This window comes from Meriones unguiculatus, chromosome 3, assembly GCF_030254825.1.
Source record: "Meriones unguiculatus strain TT.TT164.6M chromosome 3, Bangor_MerUng_6.1, whole genome shotgun sequence".
Classification (NCBI taxonomy): domain Eukaryota; kingdom Metazoa; phylum Chordata; class Mammalia; order Rodentia; family Muridae; genus Meriones; species Meriones unguiculatus.
In genome coordinates, this window is record NC_083351.1 from 172,803,717 (window position 1) to 172,824,096 (window position 20,380).

The window sequence follows — 20,380 nt, forward strand, 5'->3', positions numbered from 1 at the left end:
AAGGCCGGTCTCAACTACAGCCTCGGCTACAAACAGAGAGCCTGTCTCAATAACATAAGACCACACTGTACTTAGAGCATCAACATAAATCAAAAGTTGTGAAGAGAATCAGCATAGATCATAATTGTGAAGAGGATGCAATAGCCCATCACCCAGCTCAATAGCCCATCACCCAGCTCATCATACCACACGGGGATAATACGTTAAAGATAGGCCTGTGTATCTAAACACTTGGGGGCGGGGGAAGGCCTTAAATAGGATGAGTCTTTACAGGTGGTTCTGTAAAATATCCCGTGTTTTCTGAGGTGCAGTGCTTACTTACCGTTACTTGAACTGCAGGCAGTACAGACCCCAGAAGGGAGGCATCTGTGTCGCCAATCATACCTCTCCCATCGATGTGTTAATCTTGGCAACGGATGGATGTTATGCCATGGTAAGAGCAGCTCTCATTGATACTTCAAGCCTGTGTGTTTGTTGGATTATTAGTTTCTTACTAGAAATTCAGCTGGGACATAGCTGCATAGGCTTTGCATTATATTTACAATAGAAACAAACAGTCAAGGAAATTTGTGTAATTGCTAAGGAGGAGAAAATACCTTACTGAAATGTAGGTCCGCTTTGGTAGAACTTTGTAAAGCTGACTTCGTCTTGCTTTGAACCTCCCAGCCGGTGTGTGATTATACTGTAAAAATTAAAGTCATCCTCTTCAGACTTTTACAGACCCCCCTGCCAGCCAATTAGTTCTCTTTTCAGGAAGATAAGTGCAATTAAAAAAGTAATCTGTGTCTTTAAATGAGGATCTGGCAAGGAAGGCTGAACACTTGTGCCACAGCCCAGTTCTCAGATTTTGTCCACAGCCTCAAAGAGAGGAAAAGAGCAGAAAATCTACAACAACCACAAGATCCACAGCAAAACCACGTCCCCGGATACCCTTTGCTGGGCACGAAGGAAAACCGCCCTCTGGCGCTTCCCTCGTATCTTCTGTTGCCTGTTACTCTAACAGTTTGTCTCGACACTTCCTCTGCTGAGTGGATGTCAGATGCTGACCGACGCTCCCCTTCCTGCTCACCGGTTAATTGTGTCCCAAGGTGGTGTGTTTCAGATGACTGGATGAGTGCTCCGGGGTTCTCCTGTTCTCACAGTTGTGGGGTGTGGATTGTGGGTTGGGCTGTGTGGACCGTAGGTGGGTCGGTTCACTGATCAGTTTTCCGGGTTGATAGTGGTGGTCTGCAGGCTTTTCTGGGAAAGCCTTGAAAGGGAGCCCTTTAGATTAGGCGTGTGCTGCGAATGTGTGAGTGAGCAGGGAACGCCAGCATGCACACCGGCTTTCACCATCCATGGGTTGTAGGATCAACAAAGCCTCTGCATAAATTCCCACTTACTGCCACACCTTCGCTTTGTGTGAAATTTTAAGTTCAATGGCTCCAGACTTGCCCCAGTAGTAGAATACTTGAAGCCCCGGGATCCATCCCCCAGCACTGCCAGAAAAAAAAAAAAAATCCTAGCACACAGGGGTAGGCAGGAGGACAGCTGTAAGTCTGAATCCAGCCTGGACTACATAGCAGGTTCCAAGCTAGTCAGGGCTACACAGTAAAACCCTGACATATACACCAATTTCTCCACCAAGGTAAATAAATAAGTGAAATAAAATCTTCAGAATATATAACCTTTAGACAAGTACATTTTAATGCATCATTAATTTATGGAACTAAGCTTTCTTTGAATCTAAGGAATCTTTTGTCATCTTGGGGGAAAGAGATAGGAGGTGGTTGTTTATCTTTTTGTAGGTTGGGAATTAATTCATGGTTATTTACTTTGAAAAATAAAAAGAAAGCATATTGCATATGCATTAGACAAACACAATTTTGTATGCAATTTCAGTATTTAGGCAGCTCCTACCCCACCTGGTAGCCTACCCAAGGCGGCCCTCAGTAGCACCCCAGCACAGACCTGGAAATATCATATCAGTCTTTGATGTATATGGACATTCCCTTTCTATCCACTGCACTTGATTTTCTCGATGATGCAGCTAGGCCTGGCCTGAGATTTCATCGTAGATGGGGAGGCAGAAACCCAGGCAGCCGATCTGCCTTTCTCAGGTCCATCTTGTGCTCAGCTAACAGTACTGCAGATGGGGTAGTTCACTCAGGCTGAAGATTCTAAAGTCAGGACATCTGCTGAGGCTCCGCCTGTCCTGCCTTTACATACCAGAAGGGCTGGAATAATAGGACGAGGTCTGCTCCCAAGAGCCCCCTCCCCTTGTAAAGATATTCACTTTTATTTTGTGTGTGTGTGTATGTCTGTGCATCATATGTATGCAACTCCCTGGGAAGCCAGAAGAAGGCTTTGGAGGTGACATGGGTTAGCTGCCATGCCGGTATTGGGAACTGAACCTGGGACCTGCAAGAGCAGCAAGTGCTCTTAACTGCTGAGCCATCTCCCTCCAGCTTTAGCAAGAGCCCTTTTAAGAATGGCTTTAGTTGAGCAGCGCTGTGTGGTCCAGACCCTTCATATTTGGCCTCTCTCTGCTGCACTGAGGAGTTTGCAGTGCAAGAATTCTGGGGAACATGTGTAGACCAAAGCAACTGGTTGATTATGATTTTGTGTTTCGGAGATGACACCCCATTTCTTCTGTGCTCCAGAAGACAGAGAATTGATTATATTTGAAGCTGAAGACCTCAGAGTGCTGCTGGTCTTTTTGTAGGTTCCCTACACCACACTCGGTTTTCCTTTCTTCTTTCTTGAAGGGTTAAAAAACGCAAATGTATTGTTTCCTTTTTCATCTCACTCAAAAGATAGCACACTTACCTGTTCTTGTTCCTTTTTCATTTAATGCTGTTTTCTGAAAATCACCACTCCTTTTGTGTCCCAGAGGTCAGCTTGGTCCTTTGTTTAGCTGTGCAATATTCTATTTGATATATGTGTACATATACTCTCTCTCTCTCTCTCTCTCATACACCCCCCCCCCCCCGCACTACCTCATTATTGACAGTACTTTTTACTGTTTGTTTTTATCCATTTAGACACTTAGGTAGTTTTCAGTGTTTTGAAGTAATAAACAGGACCTTAGATAATACATTTTTGAGAACGTGTTTTCCATTTCATTGATGTTGTACTTTCAGAATTCCTAGAAGAGAAATGACTTGAGTGGAGGGTAACTGAGTATGTAATCTTGACAGCTATGAAATGTCTTCACTCCTCCTCCCAAGCACGGTGTCCTGAACCTGGATTCAGAGTGTGGTGTCCAGCAACAAATCCTTGTCATTCAGGAGCATTTAAAATTGTGGTTCAGTGCATGGGAACTTGTATTTCTGTAATCTTGATGGAGCTGAGGGATCTCTGCTTTTCAGAGTTCTAGGACAGCCAGTGGAACAAAGAGTGACTTAAGTGCTGCCAAAGAGCACATTTTGGCTTGCCTTTGGCTTTGTAAATCATCTGATTAGATTTAGAACTTGTCCATCAGTAGAAAGCAGCCGATCCTCTCTCTGGCTAGAGAGGAATGTATTGGTTCCCCCTTCCTTTCCTTGAAAAGACCCCTAGCTTTCTTTGGGTGGCTGTGCCTTTATGGTTTTCTGTTTCTCCCGATCTTTCTAGGTTGGACAGGTTCATGGTGGCTTGATGGGGCTCCTCCAGAGAGCTATGGTCAAGGCTTGTCCACACATCTGGTTTGAGCGCTCAGAAATAAAGGACCGACATCTCGTGACTAAGAGGTAAAAACAGCGCAATTCCTTGGCCTTTAACACAAAAGCTGATTGGTGGGTCATTTGTCCAAAAGAGAAAAAAAAAGATTTATTAAAATAGAAACAAAGTCACCCAAAGCTGTATTTGCAGCTGGGTTTGTCTGGAGTTATTAATGGAAATGATGTAATAATTCTACAGTCAGTGGGATCTATGGTTACATATAGGCTGGAAAGCTCAGACATTTTATTTGGCTGTGTCTTGTGTATGATCACTGGACTTCTAAAGTTTAGTTACCACCTTGAGGGTTAAGTAATTGATCATTTATTTGCTGAATAAAATGTTGGGTTGTTTTTTGCTAAATGGCCACTGCCAATTGACTCCAGTTACCAGTGTGGTAATCACTGCTGTAACTTCATTTCACTATAAAAACACAGGAAGAAATCAGCTTAACAGTGAGGAAAGGTTTATTTTGGCTCATGGTTTCGGTGTAATCAGTGTGTCCCTTGGCTCTTGTGCTTAGGCTCATGAATGACTGATTACATGATAAACTTTGGGCAGATAAAGTTTGGGGCAGAGGAAATCTGTTCGGTACATGGGGACAGGGAAACAGAGAGAGTGGAGGGACCAGGGTCTCGGTTTTCCCGTCAAAGGTGTGCACCCAGTGAGCAATATCTTCCAGCCCCATCTCCTAAAGTCTTTGTCACCCCTCAGGTTGGCTGCTAAAGTGTGGACACATAGCTGCAGAGAATTCGTCCAAACTACAGCAGAGGTTTACGGAATGGGTGGGAGGGAGTCTCTGTGGAGACCAACCCACCAGGGGCAAAGCTGAGGGAAAGCTTTCCCTGAGGGGGCTCTGCTCACTGCTTTTAGACTGCAGGAGTGTCCCGTGTTCCTCGTGAGAGCTCTTGCCCTTTCAATGTAGTCCAGGCTTTCGATATCTGTGACCTGTGACACCCTCACTTCTCATCCTCCTGGATGCTGAGATTATCATCATACCTGGCTGGCCGTGTTTGATTTCATGGGAAAGTTGATCCCAACTCGTTTCAGGACTTTTTCCTTAATGGCCATAATTTGGACAGATCTCGCGTAATCAGAATCCCCATTTATTTTGCACACAGGGAAGTATCGGTGCATGGGGAGGGGCAGATGTTAAGGGCACACGGCTGCCTATAAGTAGCTAGGAGAGCTGGGCTTGGTGGCACACACCTGTAGTTCCAGTGCTTGGAAAGTTGAGACAGGAAGGTCAGGAGTTTGAGCTCATTCTTGGCTACATAGTGTATTTAAGGCCAGCAGGAGCTAATGAGACCCCAGCAGAAACAAAGTAGGTGACAGTCAACAAAACCCATGCACTTCACAGTTAGGGAACAGGAAAGCATGAGTTCCATATTCCCTTTATCTCTTATCTCTCTTTTTCTTATGGCTTTTTTTTTTCCTTCCTGCTAGCAGGGGGTGAAGAACAAGGACTCTCATCTCATTGTTTCTCAAGGTTGACTCACAGGCCCTTTCTTTTTTCCTTACAGACTAAAAGAACACATCGCCGATAAGAAAAAATTGCCCATTCTCATCTTCCCTGAAGGTAGGGACAGAGACCATGGAGCACGTCAGCAAACCATCGGAGGAACATTCCAGAGCTGTCTCCCCTGTCGTGGGGGAGGGGGTGCCCTTTCGTTTTCTGATGAGTCACAGAACTATTTGATTTATAAAGAAATTTTTCCATAATAGTATTAATCAGTGGGGTCTGTGGCTTTGTAGGTGTTACCCCCGGAATGTATTGAAATTGGCAAAAGTGCCCCAATGCCTTTGTTGCTAAGTGTTTAAAGGCAAAGCGAAAGTTCGCTGTTAAAATTGTCCACAAGTTTTTAAATTGTTGACTCGCAAAGTGGCAGTCACGCGCCTGTGGCTTTGATGAGGTTTGAAATGATAGGAAAGTAGTTCCTGGGCCAGTGAGATGGTTTAGGAGGTGGGGGAGCTCGCCTGCAAACCTCATGGCCTGAATTCGATTTCTGGGACCCACGAGGTGGAAGAAGAGGCGTGATTCTCTTATGTTGTTTTCTGACCTCTAAACACACACACACACATACACACACACACACACACACACACTTAAAGCAATTCCTTTTAAAACCTGTTTTAAAAAAGTGACTCACTTCCTCCCACTCTGCCAGGTACCTGCATCAACAATACCTCAGTGATGATGTTTAAAAAGGGAAGCTTTGAAATCGGGGGAACCATATATCCAGTGGCAATAAAGGTAAAGTTACCTTTTTAAAGCACGGGGGTGTTTTAAAGCACGGGGCAGGGGTGGGGGAGATTTGGCTGTTAACTTTATTTGATATAGTTACAGAAATGTAAAACTCGCTAGAATGAAGAACATGTGTGTATTTAGCTTCGTTGGCTTTTTATATTTTACATTGTGTGCTCAGTCTCTCTAGATAGATAATTGACAATTGGTAGATGGTAAGTACATGCATACATAGGTGATAAATGATCTACAGATGCATAGATGGTAGGTAGATACTCAGATACAGAGATAGATAGACAGCTGGCAGCATGACAAGGTGGCGGAGGTTGTATTAGTACTAAGGAGGTCTTGGCGGGCAGATCCGGTTGATCCCTGCTTTCACTGACTTCTAGTTAAGTTTGGAGTCATGGACACAGTTCTCCTACTGTAGTGCTCTGGGCTCTCTTTAGCAAAGCAGTTTGCAGTAATAGAAGACATTGGTGAGATCAGCTTAGTTCTTACAAAAAATTCTATCAAGTGTAGCAAGTCCTCTTGCGATCTGATGGGCCCATTTATCTCCCCACCTGAGAAACATTGATTTGGATGAGAGGGGCCAGTGTGGGACTCATGGCTGCAATGTCTTGTCTTTTTTTTCTCAGTATAACCCTCAGTTTGGAGATGCATTCTGGAACAGCAGCAAATACAACTTGGTGAGCTACTTGCTTCGGATAATGACCAGCTGGGCCATCGTCTGTGACGTGTGGTACATGCCCCCCATGACCAGAGAGGTATTTCCTAGATGATATCCGGTCAGTGGTTTGTTCAGTCAGACAAAAGGGAGAAAGCCTTTGCCTAAAACCTTGGGCGCCTCCATCCCCCTCATCATGCCTTTCTCCTTTCTCAGCGAATGGGTTGTTTCTCAGGGGTGCCTTTAATAATACAAAACAGATAAAAAAGAATGAGACAGGTTAAGGTAGTTAAAAGCTTCATCCCCAAGATGTGTAACTTTTTCATTTCAACCAGGAAGGAGAAGACGCGGTTCAGTTTGCCAACAGGGTTAAATCCGCCATCGCTGTCCAAGGAGGGCTGACTGAACTTCCCTGGTAAGAGAGAACTCAGCAGCGCTCATCTTCGTTTTTTAAAAGATACATGTTTAACAAAACCATACTGGTTAGCTACAGACTTAGCAAAAGGGATGTAACACAGACTTAAGTAAGGCAGAAGCTTTTCTCTCCCCCTTAATTATGGGCATAAGCTTGGGCAGCCTCAGTAGGTGCTGGCTATTTTATGGCCCAAGAAAGCAGAAAATGGCTGGCGGGGGGGTGTGTTGGAAAAAGGACACACCCATGTCTGCAGGAGCCCATACTGGAACTTGCACAAGCCGCTTGTGTTTGTTTGCTCCAAGTCATGGAGTTGCCATTAGATGCAAAGGGAACTGTGTAATGATGAGGATGTCCTTAGGTGAGATGAGAGTTCTTCAGCTGAAGAAGAGGGAGGGAGCTTGGGGGCAGGGCTGTCTGTGTTTCATTCCCACTATAACTGTGTTAGAAAACTTGAAGAAGGGAAGTAGGTGAAATATTGATGATCGATAACTGTAGCTTTCACTTCTTCGGAGGGGGGAAGGTCTGAGAAAGATTGAGGTAGGTGTGTGTGTTAGCTTGGGATAACAACACAATACCTTGGACTTGCGTCTTACCAGAAGGTGTTGTTTCCAAAGGCGAGGTTTGAGACGAGGATTGCTGCCCAGCCAGAGCGCAGTTAGGGCTCTTCCTGTGTGTCTGGAGCCTGCTTTCTCCGGGGGCTCGCAGGACCTTTTCTTTGTTCAGTGAGGAAGGAGCGAGCTCTCTAGTGTCTCTTGTTAAAAGGGCACTAACCTCACCATAACGGCCCCACCCTTTGACCTCCTCCAACCCTAATAATACCCTAAAGTCCTCCTTATCAAATACTGTTCCACAGGGAGTTTGGCTTCAACTTAAAAACTTGTGCGGATAGAAATGTTTGGAGTAAAGCAGTGAATAGTGAGGGTTGAGTATAACCCACATTGTAGGAGGAGGTCAGGCCTTACACGCCTGTGAGCTAGCTCTCACCAGATAGTCTGCTGTCCTTTATTATTATTATTTTTTTTTTGAGAAAAATAAATTTCTTTTATTTTCCCCATTGAAAGTCACATACAAAAATAAAATCATGAAAAGTAGTATAAGAGGAATGGCAAGATTGACTCTACTTTTCCCCCTCCCACTCATCTATTTATTTATATATTTATTTATTCCCTTTACATCCTGTTCCCAGCCCCCTCTGTCCTCTACTCCCAGTCGCATCTCCACCCCACCCCCATTCTCCTCTCTCCTTCCTCCCAGAGAAGGGGAGGCCCTCACTTGGGTACCAAGCCACCCTGCATCTCAACTCACACCAGGACTAAGCATATCCCCCCTCTCTCTAGCTAGGGGGAAGTGACCCAGAGGCAGGCAGCAGAGTCAGAGGCAGCCCCCCCCTCCTTTAGGGGACATGTTGACCAAGCTGAGCATCTCCAATGCTCTGTATTTCAAGTCCAGCAAGTTCACCACATTCTCTGTGACGTTTTGGATACTTCAATACACTTTCTATGATGAGTTCAGTTGAGGTGATTGCAGTGATGTTCCGGGTTCGATTTCTGCGTTACTGGCAACCAAGAACGCCAGCAGCACAGGGCCTCAGGGTTAGTTAGGGGCTACATCTTCAAGGATGAGCTGGCCAGCATTTTATATTCTTTTATCCAGTAGTAGGGCATATCACTAAAATATATCTTTGCCAATTCACCTATCTTAAAACTAGTTAATTTATACCACCCTGGCCTGTTTCTGGCAAACACTGCTTTTTTTGACAGGCCACCACTTTTTATAGCAAAATGGTCATCTTTAAAAGTTATTATGCTAATTAACCAAACTTTGGAGATTGATGGGATATGAAAGTAGGATATTGGATGCCAGATGGCTTCCCGAGCATCTTTCTTGATGGACAGAGCTGATTTCTTCTAACCTGCAGGCTAAGAGGAACATTTTGCACTGTGCAATCTATTCTGCAAGTGTTCAGCTGTAACACTGTAGCATCAGAGTGCTCCAGTCTTGGCGGTTCTTCAGGTTCCTATGTATAGCTGCCTTCCTCTTTCCTCTTCTTAAAACCTCTTTTCCCAGTGCTTCCTCTTACCTGACACGCTAGCCCAGTGTCCCTATTCTGAAGCTATTATGAAAAGCATGTGGCTGGCCTTGTGGGCTCCGACTCGGGGAGAGAAGCTAACATTTAGAGATAGCTTAGGGAGTCATCCTCTTAGCATCTTTGTCAGCAGTGACCTTCACTTCTAATCCTAGTATTAAGAGACAGAGGCAGGAGGATTCCTATAAGTTCCAGGTGTACCTGGGGTGCATACTGAGTTTTAGGGCAGCCTGGGACTGGATCTATAGACCAGGATGGCCTTAAATTAAGGCCTTTCTTCCCTCTCCTCCTTTATTCTCACTATTCAAAATTCACATAAACTCTAAGAATAATTAGAGGCAGCTTTTTGGGAGAGAAGAGGCTTCTGAGGACCCGACCAGACCCTCTGATTTTATTTCATGAAAACGGATCCCCAGTGGACTCTGGTCCATTTTCAAGTTGAAGGCTGTGCTTTAGGCTTGACTCTGAGCCTGAACACTGTGCTGGCTTCAGGCAGGTGTCTGTATGAAGGTCAGGTTCAGCCCCTGTGGCATTGAGTTCACTGGGTAACCCATGACTATTCGGCACTGTCAGAACTGCCTTAACTGGGCTAAAGTTCAACAGTAACAATAGAAAGTAAGCAAGCTCTCAGCCCCCACCCCCGCCAGGAGCTCCAGTCTAGCACAGTGGATCTCAACCTTCCTAATGCTGCCTTTGATACAGTCCCCCTGTGATGGTGACCCGAAGCTATACAATTATTTTAGCTGCTACTTCACAACGGTCATTTGGCTTCTGTTGTGAATTGTAATGGAAATTTTGGAGCCGGAAGGTTGCCGAAGGGGAACCACTGGTCTAGCCCACTGTACCAGGGGAGGGAGCAATCCGTGCTTGTCCACTCTCTTTCCAGCTCTTCTGATTTCATGTTCCTTGTGTCCAAGGAAAGAAAAGCCCTGGTAACCCAGACAGCTGTGCAGTTCACAGCCCTGGAGAGAGTTCAAAGATTCAGGGCCGAGGAGGAGAGCTGTTTACAGTGCACTAACTTTGGGTCAAATGCAGCTTATAATTTTGTTGTTCGTTTTTATCTTGAATCTGTTTTGGGGTATAAAGGTGTAAATATGTAAATAACATAGGGTTAGATTTAGATCATTATTTTTAAGAACTCTATCTGTTTCTAACCCACACACGCATAGCACTTCCATCCTTTCTTGGGTGTGGTTACAGCTCTTCATGGGTTTTCTCGGCAAGCCACAAGTCAAATCAAAAACCAGTGTTTGGTTTTCCTGAGGGAAAAACCTAAGGAAACATCTTGGCTTTAATAATCTTTGTTTCTGGTTAAATATTGGACACAGAAGCTCTAACATCTGAAACAAAACACACAGGAAGGTAGGGCTGCAGCTCAGCATTGGAGTGCTTCCTTAGTAGGCACAAGGCCCCGGGTTCAAGTCCACGCACCAGAAAAACCTCTTCAGGGGAGAAATGGCATGCAGGTGGTATCTCTCTCAGTTTTAACCAGGTGTCAGGGAGCACGAGTGTTCTTGGCTTAAAGGAACACACCCTTGGTCATTTGCAGAACAGAGACCGGAATCTGCTCTTTCTGCTTCCGTTGACTGTCGTATGGCCATGTTTCTTCACGGGCAGAGAGTATCTCTCCTACACATGTCCCTTTCCCTTTGCAGGGATGGCGGTCTGAAGAGAGCAAAGGTGAAGGACACCTTCAAGGAAGAACAGCAGAAGAATTACAGCAAGATGATCGTGGGCAGCGGATCTCCCAGCCTGGACCGGGACTGAAGTACTGTGGACAGGCCTGGCTTCCGAGAACTGGCCTTTAGAGATGAACTTTTATACTATCATTTCGTTGTATTGTTGTTTTTTTTTTTTTTTTTTTTTTTTTTTGCTTGTTTGTCTATTGTTAATCTTTTCTACTGGATGATTGTCTCTACCTCTTCGTGCCAGAGGCAGAAGCTACAGGTGCCCTTTTGGACATTTTTGTTGTGTATTGGCTCAATGAATTGTCAGGCCGATTCTTGAGTGGAGACAGACTGCCTTTTGTAAAATGACAGTGTCATTGATGATCGAATGAAATCTTTGTATGCAAAAAAAAGTGCTTCCAGAGTATGTTTGGAACTTGTTAATAAGAGAACTCTCAAAAATGACTCCTAACTCTGTACATTGATTGTCTCCTCTTTAATCTCTTTTATTATTATTATTATTATTGAGACAGGATCTTATTTATGTAGCCCAGGCTTGCCTCAAACTCACTGTGTAGCCAAGACTGGCCAGGAGCTCTTGATTATCCTGGGTCCACTAGTGCTAGGACTACAGGCCTATGCCCCACACCTCGCTGCTGATTTCACTGTTGTAGCAGGAGTTCACAGCACAGTGCATTTGCCATACGGCCACCATTACGGGAACATTCTGCTGTGAGGTTGAAAGAAGAACGGAGGATTCCTTTGAGGGGAAAGGACAAATTTGTGGTCACCTGATCTGAAAGGAATGGAATGGAGATTATATTTTCTCATGTGTTGGGAGAATGGTGCCGACTGGTCAGATTCACCCAGGAACCTCATAGGATTGGTGTTTTTCCCCCGCAATGCATTTCATCCAGCTGCAGTGGGACCAGCACTGGAAGATCTCCTTTGTGTTACGACTGTCATTATTCTAGTTTTCTAACAAAGCAAGTTTTTCGAAGGGAAGGGGCCTTTGAAAATAATAATAATCATCTCACGATCTGCAGCATGCAGGGGTGAGCTGTGTGGCTCTTGCCTCCCTCTGCCCTACCCTCAACCTCACTGTAGTGTAGTCCCAAACTTTCCCAGCCTGTTAAGCAGGAAGTGGCATAACTACCTTTTGGAAACTGAGCCTTGAGATTTTTTTAAGGGATAACATGAGCGATATTTGATACAATGTATTTCTGCTGTGAGAATGTAACCATGTACAGAAAGGGAACTGTCTTATTGACAGAGAATAAATTTTATATTTTTTAAAGGAGTGTGTTGCATCATTCTTCCTCTGTTCCTCCCCCTTCTTCCTGTAAACAACTAGTGCCTTCCTTCTGGCGGACCATGTGGCAGTGAGTTTTCTATCAACTGGACACAAACTAGAGTCATCAGAGCGAAGGGAGCCTCACTGAGAAAATCCCTCTATAATGGATGGTAGGCAAGCCTGTGGGGCATTTTTTAAATTAGTGATTGATGGGGGAGGGCCCAGCCCATCATGGGTGCCCCCCCCCCAGGGCAGGTGGTCCTGGGTTCTATAAGAAAGCAGCTGAGCAGGTCATGGGGAGCAGGCCAGTAAGCAGCACCCTCCATGGCCTCTCGTCAGCCCCTGCCTCCAGGCTCCTTACTGCTTGATAATGAGCTGGTAAATGGAACTGTTGAGTAAAATAAACCCTTCCTTCCCCTCGTTGCTTTTGGTCATGTGTTTCATCACAGCGCAGTCACCCTAGCTAAGACATTCCAGAACAGTCACCGCTGTTTTCGCCTTGGTCCGTGTGGCCTAGCTATTTGGAATGTGGCCCTTGAATTCCACCATAAACAAAGGCCCAGGCTTAGGGTATTCTGCAGGCAATTTGTTGTATTTTTTTTTTTCTCAGAAAGAGAGGTTCCTGATTCTTTTTTTTTTTTAACTTTTTAATATTCAGTAAGGCTTGAATTAATAAAGTCATTCCATGTTTCAGTTCTCAGGGAAGTTGCTGGGTTTGGACGTATATAAAAATGTGTCTTTCCCAGAGCGTCTGAGAACAGTAAGGCTATCATTGATGCTGGTCAGCAGAATCCTACCTCTGCCAGAACTTTCACTCTGTAGGACTTTGATCTATGTTAGTTTCTGAGTTGTTGCAGGATGGCATCGCTGTGGAAGGCATATTTCTGGAAAGCTAATGCTGCTCAGATTTGGAGCATGCACCTTGGATTTCTCCTCTGTTGTTGCTGTTATTTTGAGGCAAAGTCAGCCCTAGCTGGCCTGCCATTCACTGTGCAAACCAGGGCTGGCTTTGGGCTTAGGCCAGCTTCAATCCGCCTCTGCCTCCTGAGTATTGGGGTTACAGGTGTACACCACCATGTCTGGTCCTAATATTATTTTGATGAAAAAAGTTTTGAGACAGGGTCTCATGCAACCCGGACTGACTTCGAATTTACTATGTAGCCAAGGCTGAACTTGGACTTCTTATTCTACCTCTGCCTCCCAGCCTCCAAAAGCTGGGATTCCAGGCTTACACAACCATACCTATTTATTGTTGTATGTTATTATTACTATCATCATATGCGGTACTGGGAATCCAGGTCAGGGCACCATGCATGCTAGGTAAGTACTCTACCAATTGAAACACATCCCCAGCTCCGAAAGATTTTTCTTTTTATGTATACAGTGTTCTGTCTGCATGTAAACCTACAGGCCAGAAGAGGGCACCAGATCTCATTATAGATGGTTGTGAGCCACCATGTGGGTTGCTGGGAATTGAACTCAGGACCTCTGGAACTACAGCCAGTGCTCTTAATCTCTGAGCCATCTCTCCAACCCATCTAATACTACTTTGTACACACTTTAGAAATATTCTGTGGCGGTTCATACCTGTATAATCCCAGCAGAACTTGAGACAGGAGAATCAGAGGTTCAAGGCCAGGGGCTGAAGAGATGGCTCAATCAAGACAAGTTCAGGGTCATCTTTGGCTACAAAATAAGTTTGAAGCCATCCTAGACTCCATGAGACATTTTAGAAGATGGAGAAGAAGAGCAGCTACTTTTGCTCCCAAGCCTCTGTAGATCCATTACTTGAGCTAGGGGTTTTTTGTTTTGTTTTGTTTTGTTTTTGTTTTGTTTTTTCATTCTAGCACTTTGTCCAGGCTGTGTTTACAGACAGCAAGTTTGAGGAATGCCAAGAGTTCCTGACATACCATGGCACACCCTGGGTTTGGATGAGAAGTGGAGCAGTGAATACTGAAAAAGTAGTATGTGCAGCCTGTGCAGAGAACCATCTTCAGGAGGAAGGTCCCTATGTAATGGGACTGCCCCAGGCTTAGTCACACAATCTTGGTGACTTTCTGTTCTTTCTTTACTCTCTCTCTCTGTGGCACTTGGGCTATTCTGTAGACATCTGCAAATTGAAGACGGGCTGTTGGTTTTACGTGAGCAGTCGCTGGATGAAACCTCTCTGACAGCAACTGGTCCAGGCAGCGAGCTAAGAGTAGAGCAGAATATCATTTCATTGACTTTTTTTTCCAGTTGTATTTGGTTCTATCCCGGGTTTCTGGCTGTTCAGCCTCTGCGTCCAGACCACCCAGGCAGTGTGAAGTGTGGGCCTCAAGTTGGACCAACCACTGGTTGGCCGTTCCCACAGGCTGAGTCACTATTAACCCAGCACATCAGGCAGGACAAATGGTGGGTTGAAGGTTGTGTGGCTGGGTTGATGTCCCAGGCCCACCACTGGTTACAGATGGCCAGTTCAGGCTCTGTAATCTGAGCTACTAGGAGTCTTCAATCAAGGTTGCCCTCACAGGCTTCTGGGAGTCTTTCCTCCACTAGGTCTCTTTCCATATCCCTCCAGGTACCTCCCAGTTCTAGCCACGTCTCCTAGTTCTCCCTCTGAACCCCTGTCCGATCCCTCCTGTTCCCACCCCCCACCCCCCCTCCGGTCCACCTGTGAAGTCTATTCTATTTCCCCTTCCCAGGGAGAACCCCCTGGGGTTTGTTGGAAATTTCATATCGGCTATTTTTGGAATTGTTATCTTCTTTCCCCAGGCTGTTAGTTAGGGATTAGTAAAATGTACAGGACAGATCCTACCCTCTACTTTTGCAGCTACAAATGTGCCTATGCGTAGTCTCCGTTTGCCTCTCTTGCAGCCACAAAGCTGCCCCTTTGCCACAGTGACCATGTGGCCACAAAGGCCCCAAGTAGGTACATTCAGGCCCTTCGTTAGAGGGTGGTGTACCGCCCTGCAGTTTGCACACTGCTACAGCCCACATGTGCACCTGTGGACCGTCAGCAGGAGACACGGAATTCTGTCGTTGGCCTGACATTTATCTGTCCGCTTAAGCGTCAAGGCTTCAGCAAGGGCCATCTTGTGGTTTTGAATTATCAGCCTCATATTTTTGAGACGAATCCACTTTATGCTCTAAGCCCTTCAAATTAATTTTAATTGCTGAGTAGTTTTAAATCCTTAGGGGGGAATTATTTTTTTGCTGTCACTTAGCACTGAAGTTTGACACAAGCCACTTTGCCTCGTTCACATAAGTGAGTGGAGTGGGTGTGTTCTACCTCACTTCTGCTCAGCCGTGTGGCTTTTTGAGATCCCATCTTCAAGGGCTTGTCCCTAGGTGATTCTGGGCTCTGGCTTCTAAGCTGGAAATGTCTTCCTTTAGTCCTTGGCTTGAGTGTTCTACATTTATTTGCTAGTCTTTCTTTGTTTCTTTCTTTTTTTTTTTTTTTTTTTTTTTTTTTTGTGAAACAGAGTCTCACAATGTGGCCCTGGCTGTCCTGGGACTTGCTATATAGACCAAGTTGGCCTCACAGAGATCTTCCTGCATCTGCCTCCTGAGAGCAGGCACATGCCACCATTCCTGGCCCCACTTGCTAGTCTATGAAGGCATTTCTATAATTTTTTTTTTATCACCCAGAAGGAGGGGGGTTAGTTCTTTTGAGAAACAAAAGTTCTAGAAAGAGAGAACTGTAAATTTTTTTAAAAAGAAATGTTCCCTGTCTTTTAATCTGGATTTGTCCATTATCTTAAGAGCTAAAGTGCTCCTTTAGAACAATTGATAGTTTTATATGATTGCTATTTTGAGAAAGAAGGTCTCTTAGTCTATAGTCCTAGCTGGACTCGAACTTGAGCTGAGGTGGTTGACCTGGAACTGATGCTCTTCCACTTTCCTTGAGGGCTGTCATTTCAGGTGTTCATCACCACACCTGGCTTTGTGCACAGTTGGGAACCAAACCCAGAGCTTCACACATGAGAGACAAATTCTGTGCCAACTACATCTCTATCCTGTTTGCAAATTAATAGTTTGCCAAAGAACTTTTACAAGGTAAGGGAGGTATAGGAAGACATGAATCCACACAGGGAGCTCAGGAAGTTTCCACACCGAAGGCGCAGTGTCCCTGGGGCAGGAAGTAGCTGAAGGAAGCTAAAGCTGCAAGGCTTTCATCTTACAGTATCCGTGGATCAAACGCTGACCATGAACAGGGTGCATCAGCCTCTGGCTGCACTCCTGTGCTGTGAGTCTCCTGTGTTTCTGGCTGTGGTGGGAGCCTGAGTATTGTGGGAACTTGATTATTTGGGAACAGTTTTTGATACATGCAGCCCAGGTGTCTGTCTGTTGCTAAAAGCTGGTACTGATAGAGCGCTGTCAGGCTTTCTTCATCAGAATTTTCCATGCTTGTTAAAGTACCTTCAGGGATTGCTCCTTCAGAACCTTAATTTGGTTCAGCACCTTAGAAGGAATGACTTTGGGGACCCATTCCTATGGAGAAAGTTCTGCCGAAATTTGGCTCGCCAATAGTACCCACTGGTTGCGAGGACGCAGCTTCGCCTAGTACATCACTTGGTCCTGTATCTCCATGGAGAGAGAGAGTCCTCGTAAAGATGCCATGTTGGGCATTTAAACAGGTTTTGGGCAGTGCCTACCTGGGGTCAGCTTTTTAGTCCCGAAGCTCTGTGCCACTTCAGGATGCTGTAAGCTTGAACATTATTTTACTTAGAAACGGGTCAATGCCTCATCGTTCACCTTCATGAGTCCTCATGAGTCTGCTAGTTTTGAGAATGACAGGCTAGTTACTTGGTGCGTGCTTTCCTTACCTTGGGTGCCTCTGGTGTGCTCTCACATCCCTCCCATTGCATCTTCTCAGGTGGTCCCTGCTTCCATTTGCCCCATCATGAGGGCATTCACGTCTGGTATTTGATTAACAACCTTGTGTCTAGTGCTACAATAACATGATACTGGGAATCAATTTCTCATAGTGCTGGAGGCCGGAGGTAAAAGTCTGAGGTAAAAGTTTAAACAGGCTGCCTTCTCACTCACTTGGCTTTTCTCTGGTCTCTGCTCTGTGTGTCTCCACCTCCTTTCTCACAATCCTATAAGTCACATTGGATGAGATGTAAAAGGAACTCGATTTGTTTGATTCAGTTGTCCTCTGGCAACACTAGTCCCTCTGTCTGCTGGTCCTGGAAGCTTCGTGCCTCCCTACAATCCAATCTAGGCCTACAATATTTTCAGCCTCTGAGACTTACTGCTGAGTAAAAGAATAAAAGTTACTTTTGTGGTGCCAACATTGGGCACCATATGGAAAAGGTACTTTTATTCAACTGCTTCAATTGTTGTCTTTACATTGCCCCTTAAGCAGCTTCCCTTTCCTCTCTCTATTTGTAAATGAGAGAACAAGCCAGACACAACTGAAGACAGAACAAGCCAGAAAATGAAAAGGACCCAGAAGATTGGAGCAGATTGCTGGAGTTAGTTTGAAGCCAAGCAGAGCAATTCAGAGGCAAAGAGAAAAAAACGTTTTGATTGACTAAATTAGTTGGGAGAGGAGTTTGAGCTAGAGCAGCTGAGTTGAACCAGCCAGCTCAATCTCAGAGGCTGAAAACATTCTAGGCCTAGGCTAGATTGTACTGAGGCTAGAAGCTTCCAGGACTAGGCCTAGGTTAGCAGACGGAGGCAGTAAGCCTCCTAGAAAGTTGCTGAAACAAGTGAATAAAATTTCCTTTTACAATGAGACTTTTTTTTTATAGTTCTGAATATTTTTATTAATGAATCTATATAGACATGATATTTAACAAGTCAATATAATAAATAATTTCAGATAAATAATTTAAAACATTTTAGAGTCCTTGGGGCTTACAAAAAAGAATCTCTAAAGATCCATATTTATCGTCTGAATACTAGTAGTAACAAAAGATAGTGAACTGTACATCCCAAAATAAATATAACATGAAATATTTAAATAAATAGAAAGCCTTGTGTGTTGTAAGCAGGAGACATGCGTTTATTGAGTCATTGTTGAGATGGCACTTTGACAGAAGGCTATCCATCTGCTCAGGAATTCCACCACAGTCACTGTCTCATCATCAAATTTGCACTTGAGTGTGTTTTCTGAGCTCTTTAGTTTCATGACAGTTACTCTGATATTGCTGATGAAATTCCCAGCATCTTCCAAGTAAAGGTTTTTGCTTTGAACCAAATTTAGCACATCATACAGAGGTCCAAGTTCTTCTTTCAAGCACTGAAGATGCTTCAGCTCTGTGGCCTTCCTCGGCATGTAAAATTTAAACGTGAGCAGCATGGGGAGTTTCGGGTTCTTGTAATTATTGACCCCTCTCAGAAGCTGCTGTAAGTCCAGCGACAACTGCTCCAGGTACTGCTGTGTCTCCTTGGTAGGGCTTGAAGGGAGTGTACTGTTGACAAGGAGTACTAGCTTCGGCGCAACGCAGGATGCGAGCTGCATGCTGTACATGCCTGCAGGACTTGAGCTCATACAGTGAGACTTTACAAGACTGCATTTTACCCCCAGAACTATTTTACAGTTGCTGCCTCTAAAAATAGTGCCTTCAAGTGCTGGGGCTTAGGACCTCAGCCTTGAGTTGTGGGGAAGGAGGGACGTAAATGAGTCTGTAGAAGGTAGTGTCTGCTAAACTCTCCTCCTGTAGACTTCCTCTTCCTTCAATAGTCATTTAGGAGATATCTGAAACAATTCAAGTACGCAATTGTGCAAACTTTTAGTTCATTCATTCTTGCTTCATGTAATACATTAAAAGCCATTGCTAGCATTACTTATTTTGATATAAAGTTTGTCTCAGGTTTAACTTCTGGGGCCCCCTAACTTCTTTGTCCTGAAATAAGGTCCTAGCTGTTCCGAGGTTATTCTGGGCTTTCTCTGTCCCTGACCGCATTAACTGTTCCTTCACAAATTTGGTTCCTTTCTGTGGAAAATGATATTTAGACCTTAAAGTTTGTACTAGTGTATGTACTACTTATGGGGTGCTGCTGTTCTCATAACCCTGTCATTGGACAAAGCTAGGAAATATGTGTATGTACATACATGTACACACACACCCTTTGCATCTCTATTTCTGTCTAGTTCTGTATCTACCTACCTACTGACCTATTATCTGTCTATCTATCTATCTATCTATCTATCTATCTATCTATCTATCTATCATCCTTCTGTCATCTATCTCTCAATCATCAGTTCTCTTTTTTCCCCTCCTTTTTTTTTTCTATTATCTCTTTTAAAAGCACAAGTTCTCTCCTGTAACTATTTCCAACCCAGCACTGCAGGCTACACTCTAGTTGTTCTATCTTTCTTGTGTCTGTCTGTTCTTCTAGGGAGGACTCTGTTTTCTCCCCTTGATATTTACCCATTAGTCATCCATCTCATTACCTTTGCTGCCCTCCTCCACTTAGGCTGCTTTCTCCCTCTACTCTGTCTCTGTGCATCCTGGACCCTCTTCCATGAGGGGTCCAGGTCAGCAGGGGCAGATCAGACCTTATGTGAACCTGCCGTGTGGACCCTGAGCTTGATTTCCCTTTCTGTACTGGCTCTTCTCAGTAAGGATGTCCTTATCCCAATGCAAGGTCCTCGACCAGACCACTTACTGTAGCTCTGGTGCCCTGGGAACTCCTTCTCCGTGGAGCTTCTCTGCTTTGACCCTGGCACCTTTGCTCATCTACCACAGCCTTCGTACCACCACTTATGGCTTTAGGACTGTGTTGCTCAAGGAAGAGGAAGGACAGGAGAAAAGGGAAATGCAAGAACGCTTCCTGTTTCTTTTCGTATTTAAAGGCTTTCTTGTATGTCTTTCCCCAACCTTCACTTTCCATTGTTTATGTTTCTTCAGGTTACTCATGGGTGGACAGACATCTTAAAGTTAAGACTTCTTACTTTCTGTGGTGTTAGACGTCCAGCTCTAGGCCCTAGAGTTTCACTTCCAGTCTTGAAGCTATTGCCTCTGTTCACAGAAAACTGTCAAATGTTTTAGTCATGCTTGCAGGTTTCCTCTTGGCAATGTTTTCGTGACACGCTGTCCTGCCTTGTTTTAGTCATGCTGTAGCTGAGCATTGTCTTTCTCTCCCATGTACTTTTTGTTGCCTTGTCACACTGCTGGGGAGTATCATTTCCTCCCACAGGTGTTACCACATGAGCCCTGCCTGCCTGGTTAGGTGATTTCTTCTGGTCTGAGGGAGGAAACACAACCTATGAGCCGCAAGTGGATTCTCTCCCAGAGAGCAACAGGGATAGCAGGAGACCTGGTTCTTCTGCGTCTGCTCAGAGGTCCTGAGAGCTTTGCTGCTACCAGGAGAGTAACTGTCTGGAAATGA

At 44.8% G+C, this 20,380-nt stretch overlaps 2 protein-coding genes across 6 annotated transcripts in view; one reads left to right on the plus strand and one right to left on the minus strand.

The window, feature by feature from the left end:
* The window catches only part of Gpat3 (glycerol-3-phosphate acyltransferase 3), a 50,473-nt gene extending 38,418 nt beyond the window's left edge, over positions 1-12,055 (plus strand). For all 5 annotated transcript variants that reach the window (XM_060381024.1, XM_021655803.2, XM_021655802.2 and 2 more), the window contains 7 exons: positions 340-433; positions 3,595-3,710; positions 5,202-5,257; positions 5,847-5,932; positions 6,562-6,690; positions 6,926-7,005; positions 10,747-12,055. In XM_060381024.1, the coding sequence (XP_060237007.1) occupies positions 340-433; positions 3,595-3,710; positions 5,202-5,257; positions 5,847-5,932; positions 6,562-6,690; positions 6,926-7,005; positions 10,747-10,858 (673 nt within the window). In that variant the 3' untranslated portion in view covers positions 10,859-12,055. The remainder of the gene's footprint in view (positions 1-339; positions 434-3,594; positions 3,711-5,201; positions 5,258-5,846; positions 5,933-6,561; positions 6,691-6,925; positions 7,006-10,746) is intronic.
* A 5,927-nt stretch (positions 12,056-17,982) lies between these two features.
* On the minus strand, positions 17,983-19,724 carry LOC110560079 (interleukin-2-like). Its single transcript, XM_021655800.2, has 2 exons — positions 19,658-19,724; positions 17,983-18,743 (listed from the first exon to the last, which is right to left on the minus strand). The coding sequence occupies exon 2, from the start codon at positions 18,534-18,536 to the stop codon at positions 18,048-18,050; it is 489 nt and encodes a 162-aa protein (XP_021511475.2). The 5' UTR covers positions 18,537-18,743; positions 19,658-19,724; the 3' UTR covers positions 17,983-18,047.
* Positions 19,725-20,380: the final 656 nt, after the last annotated feature.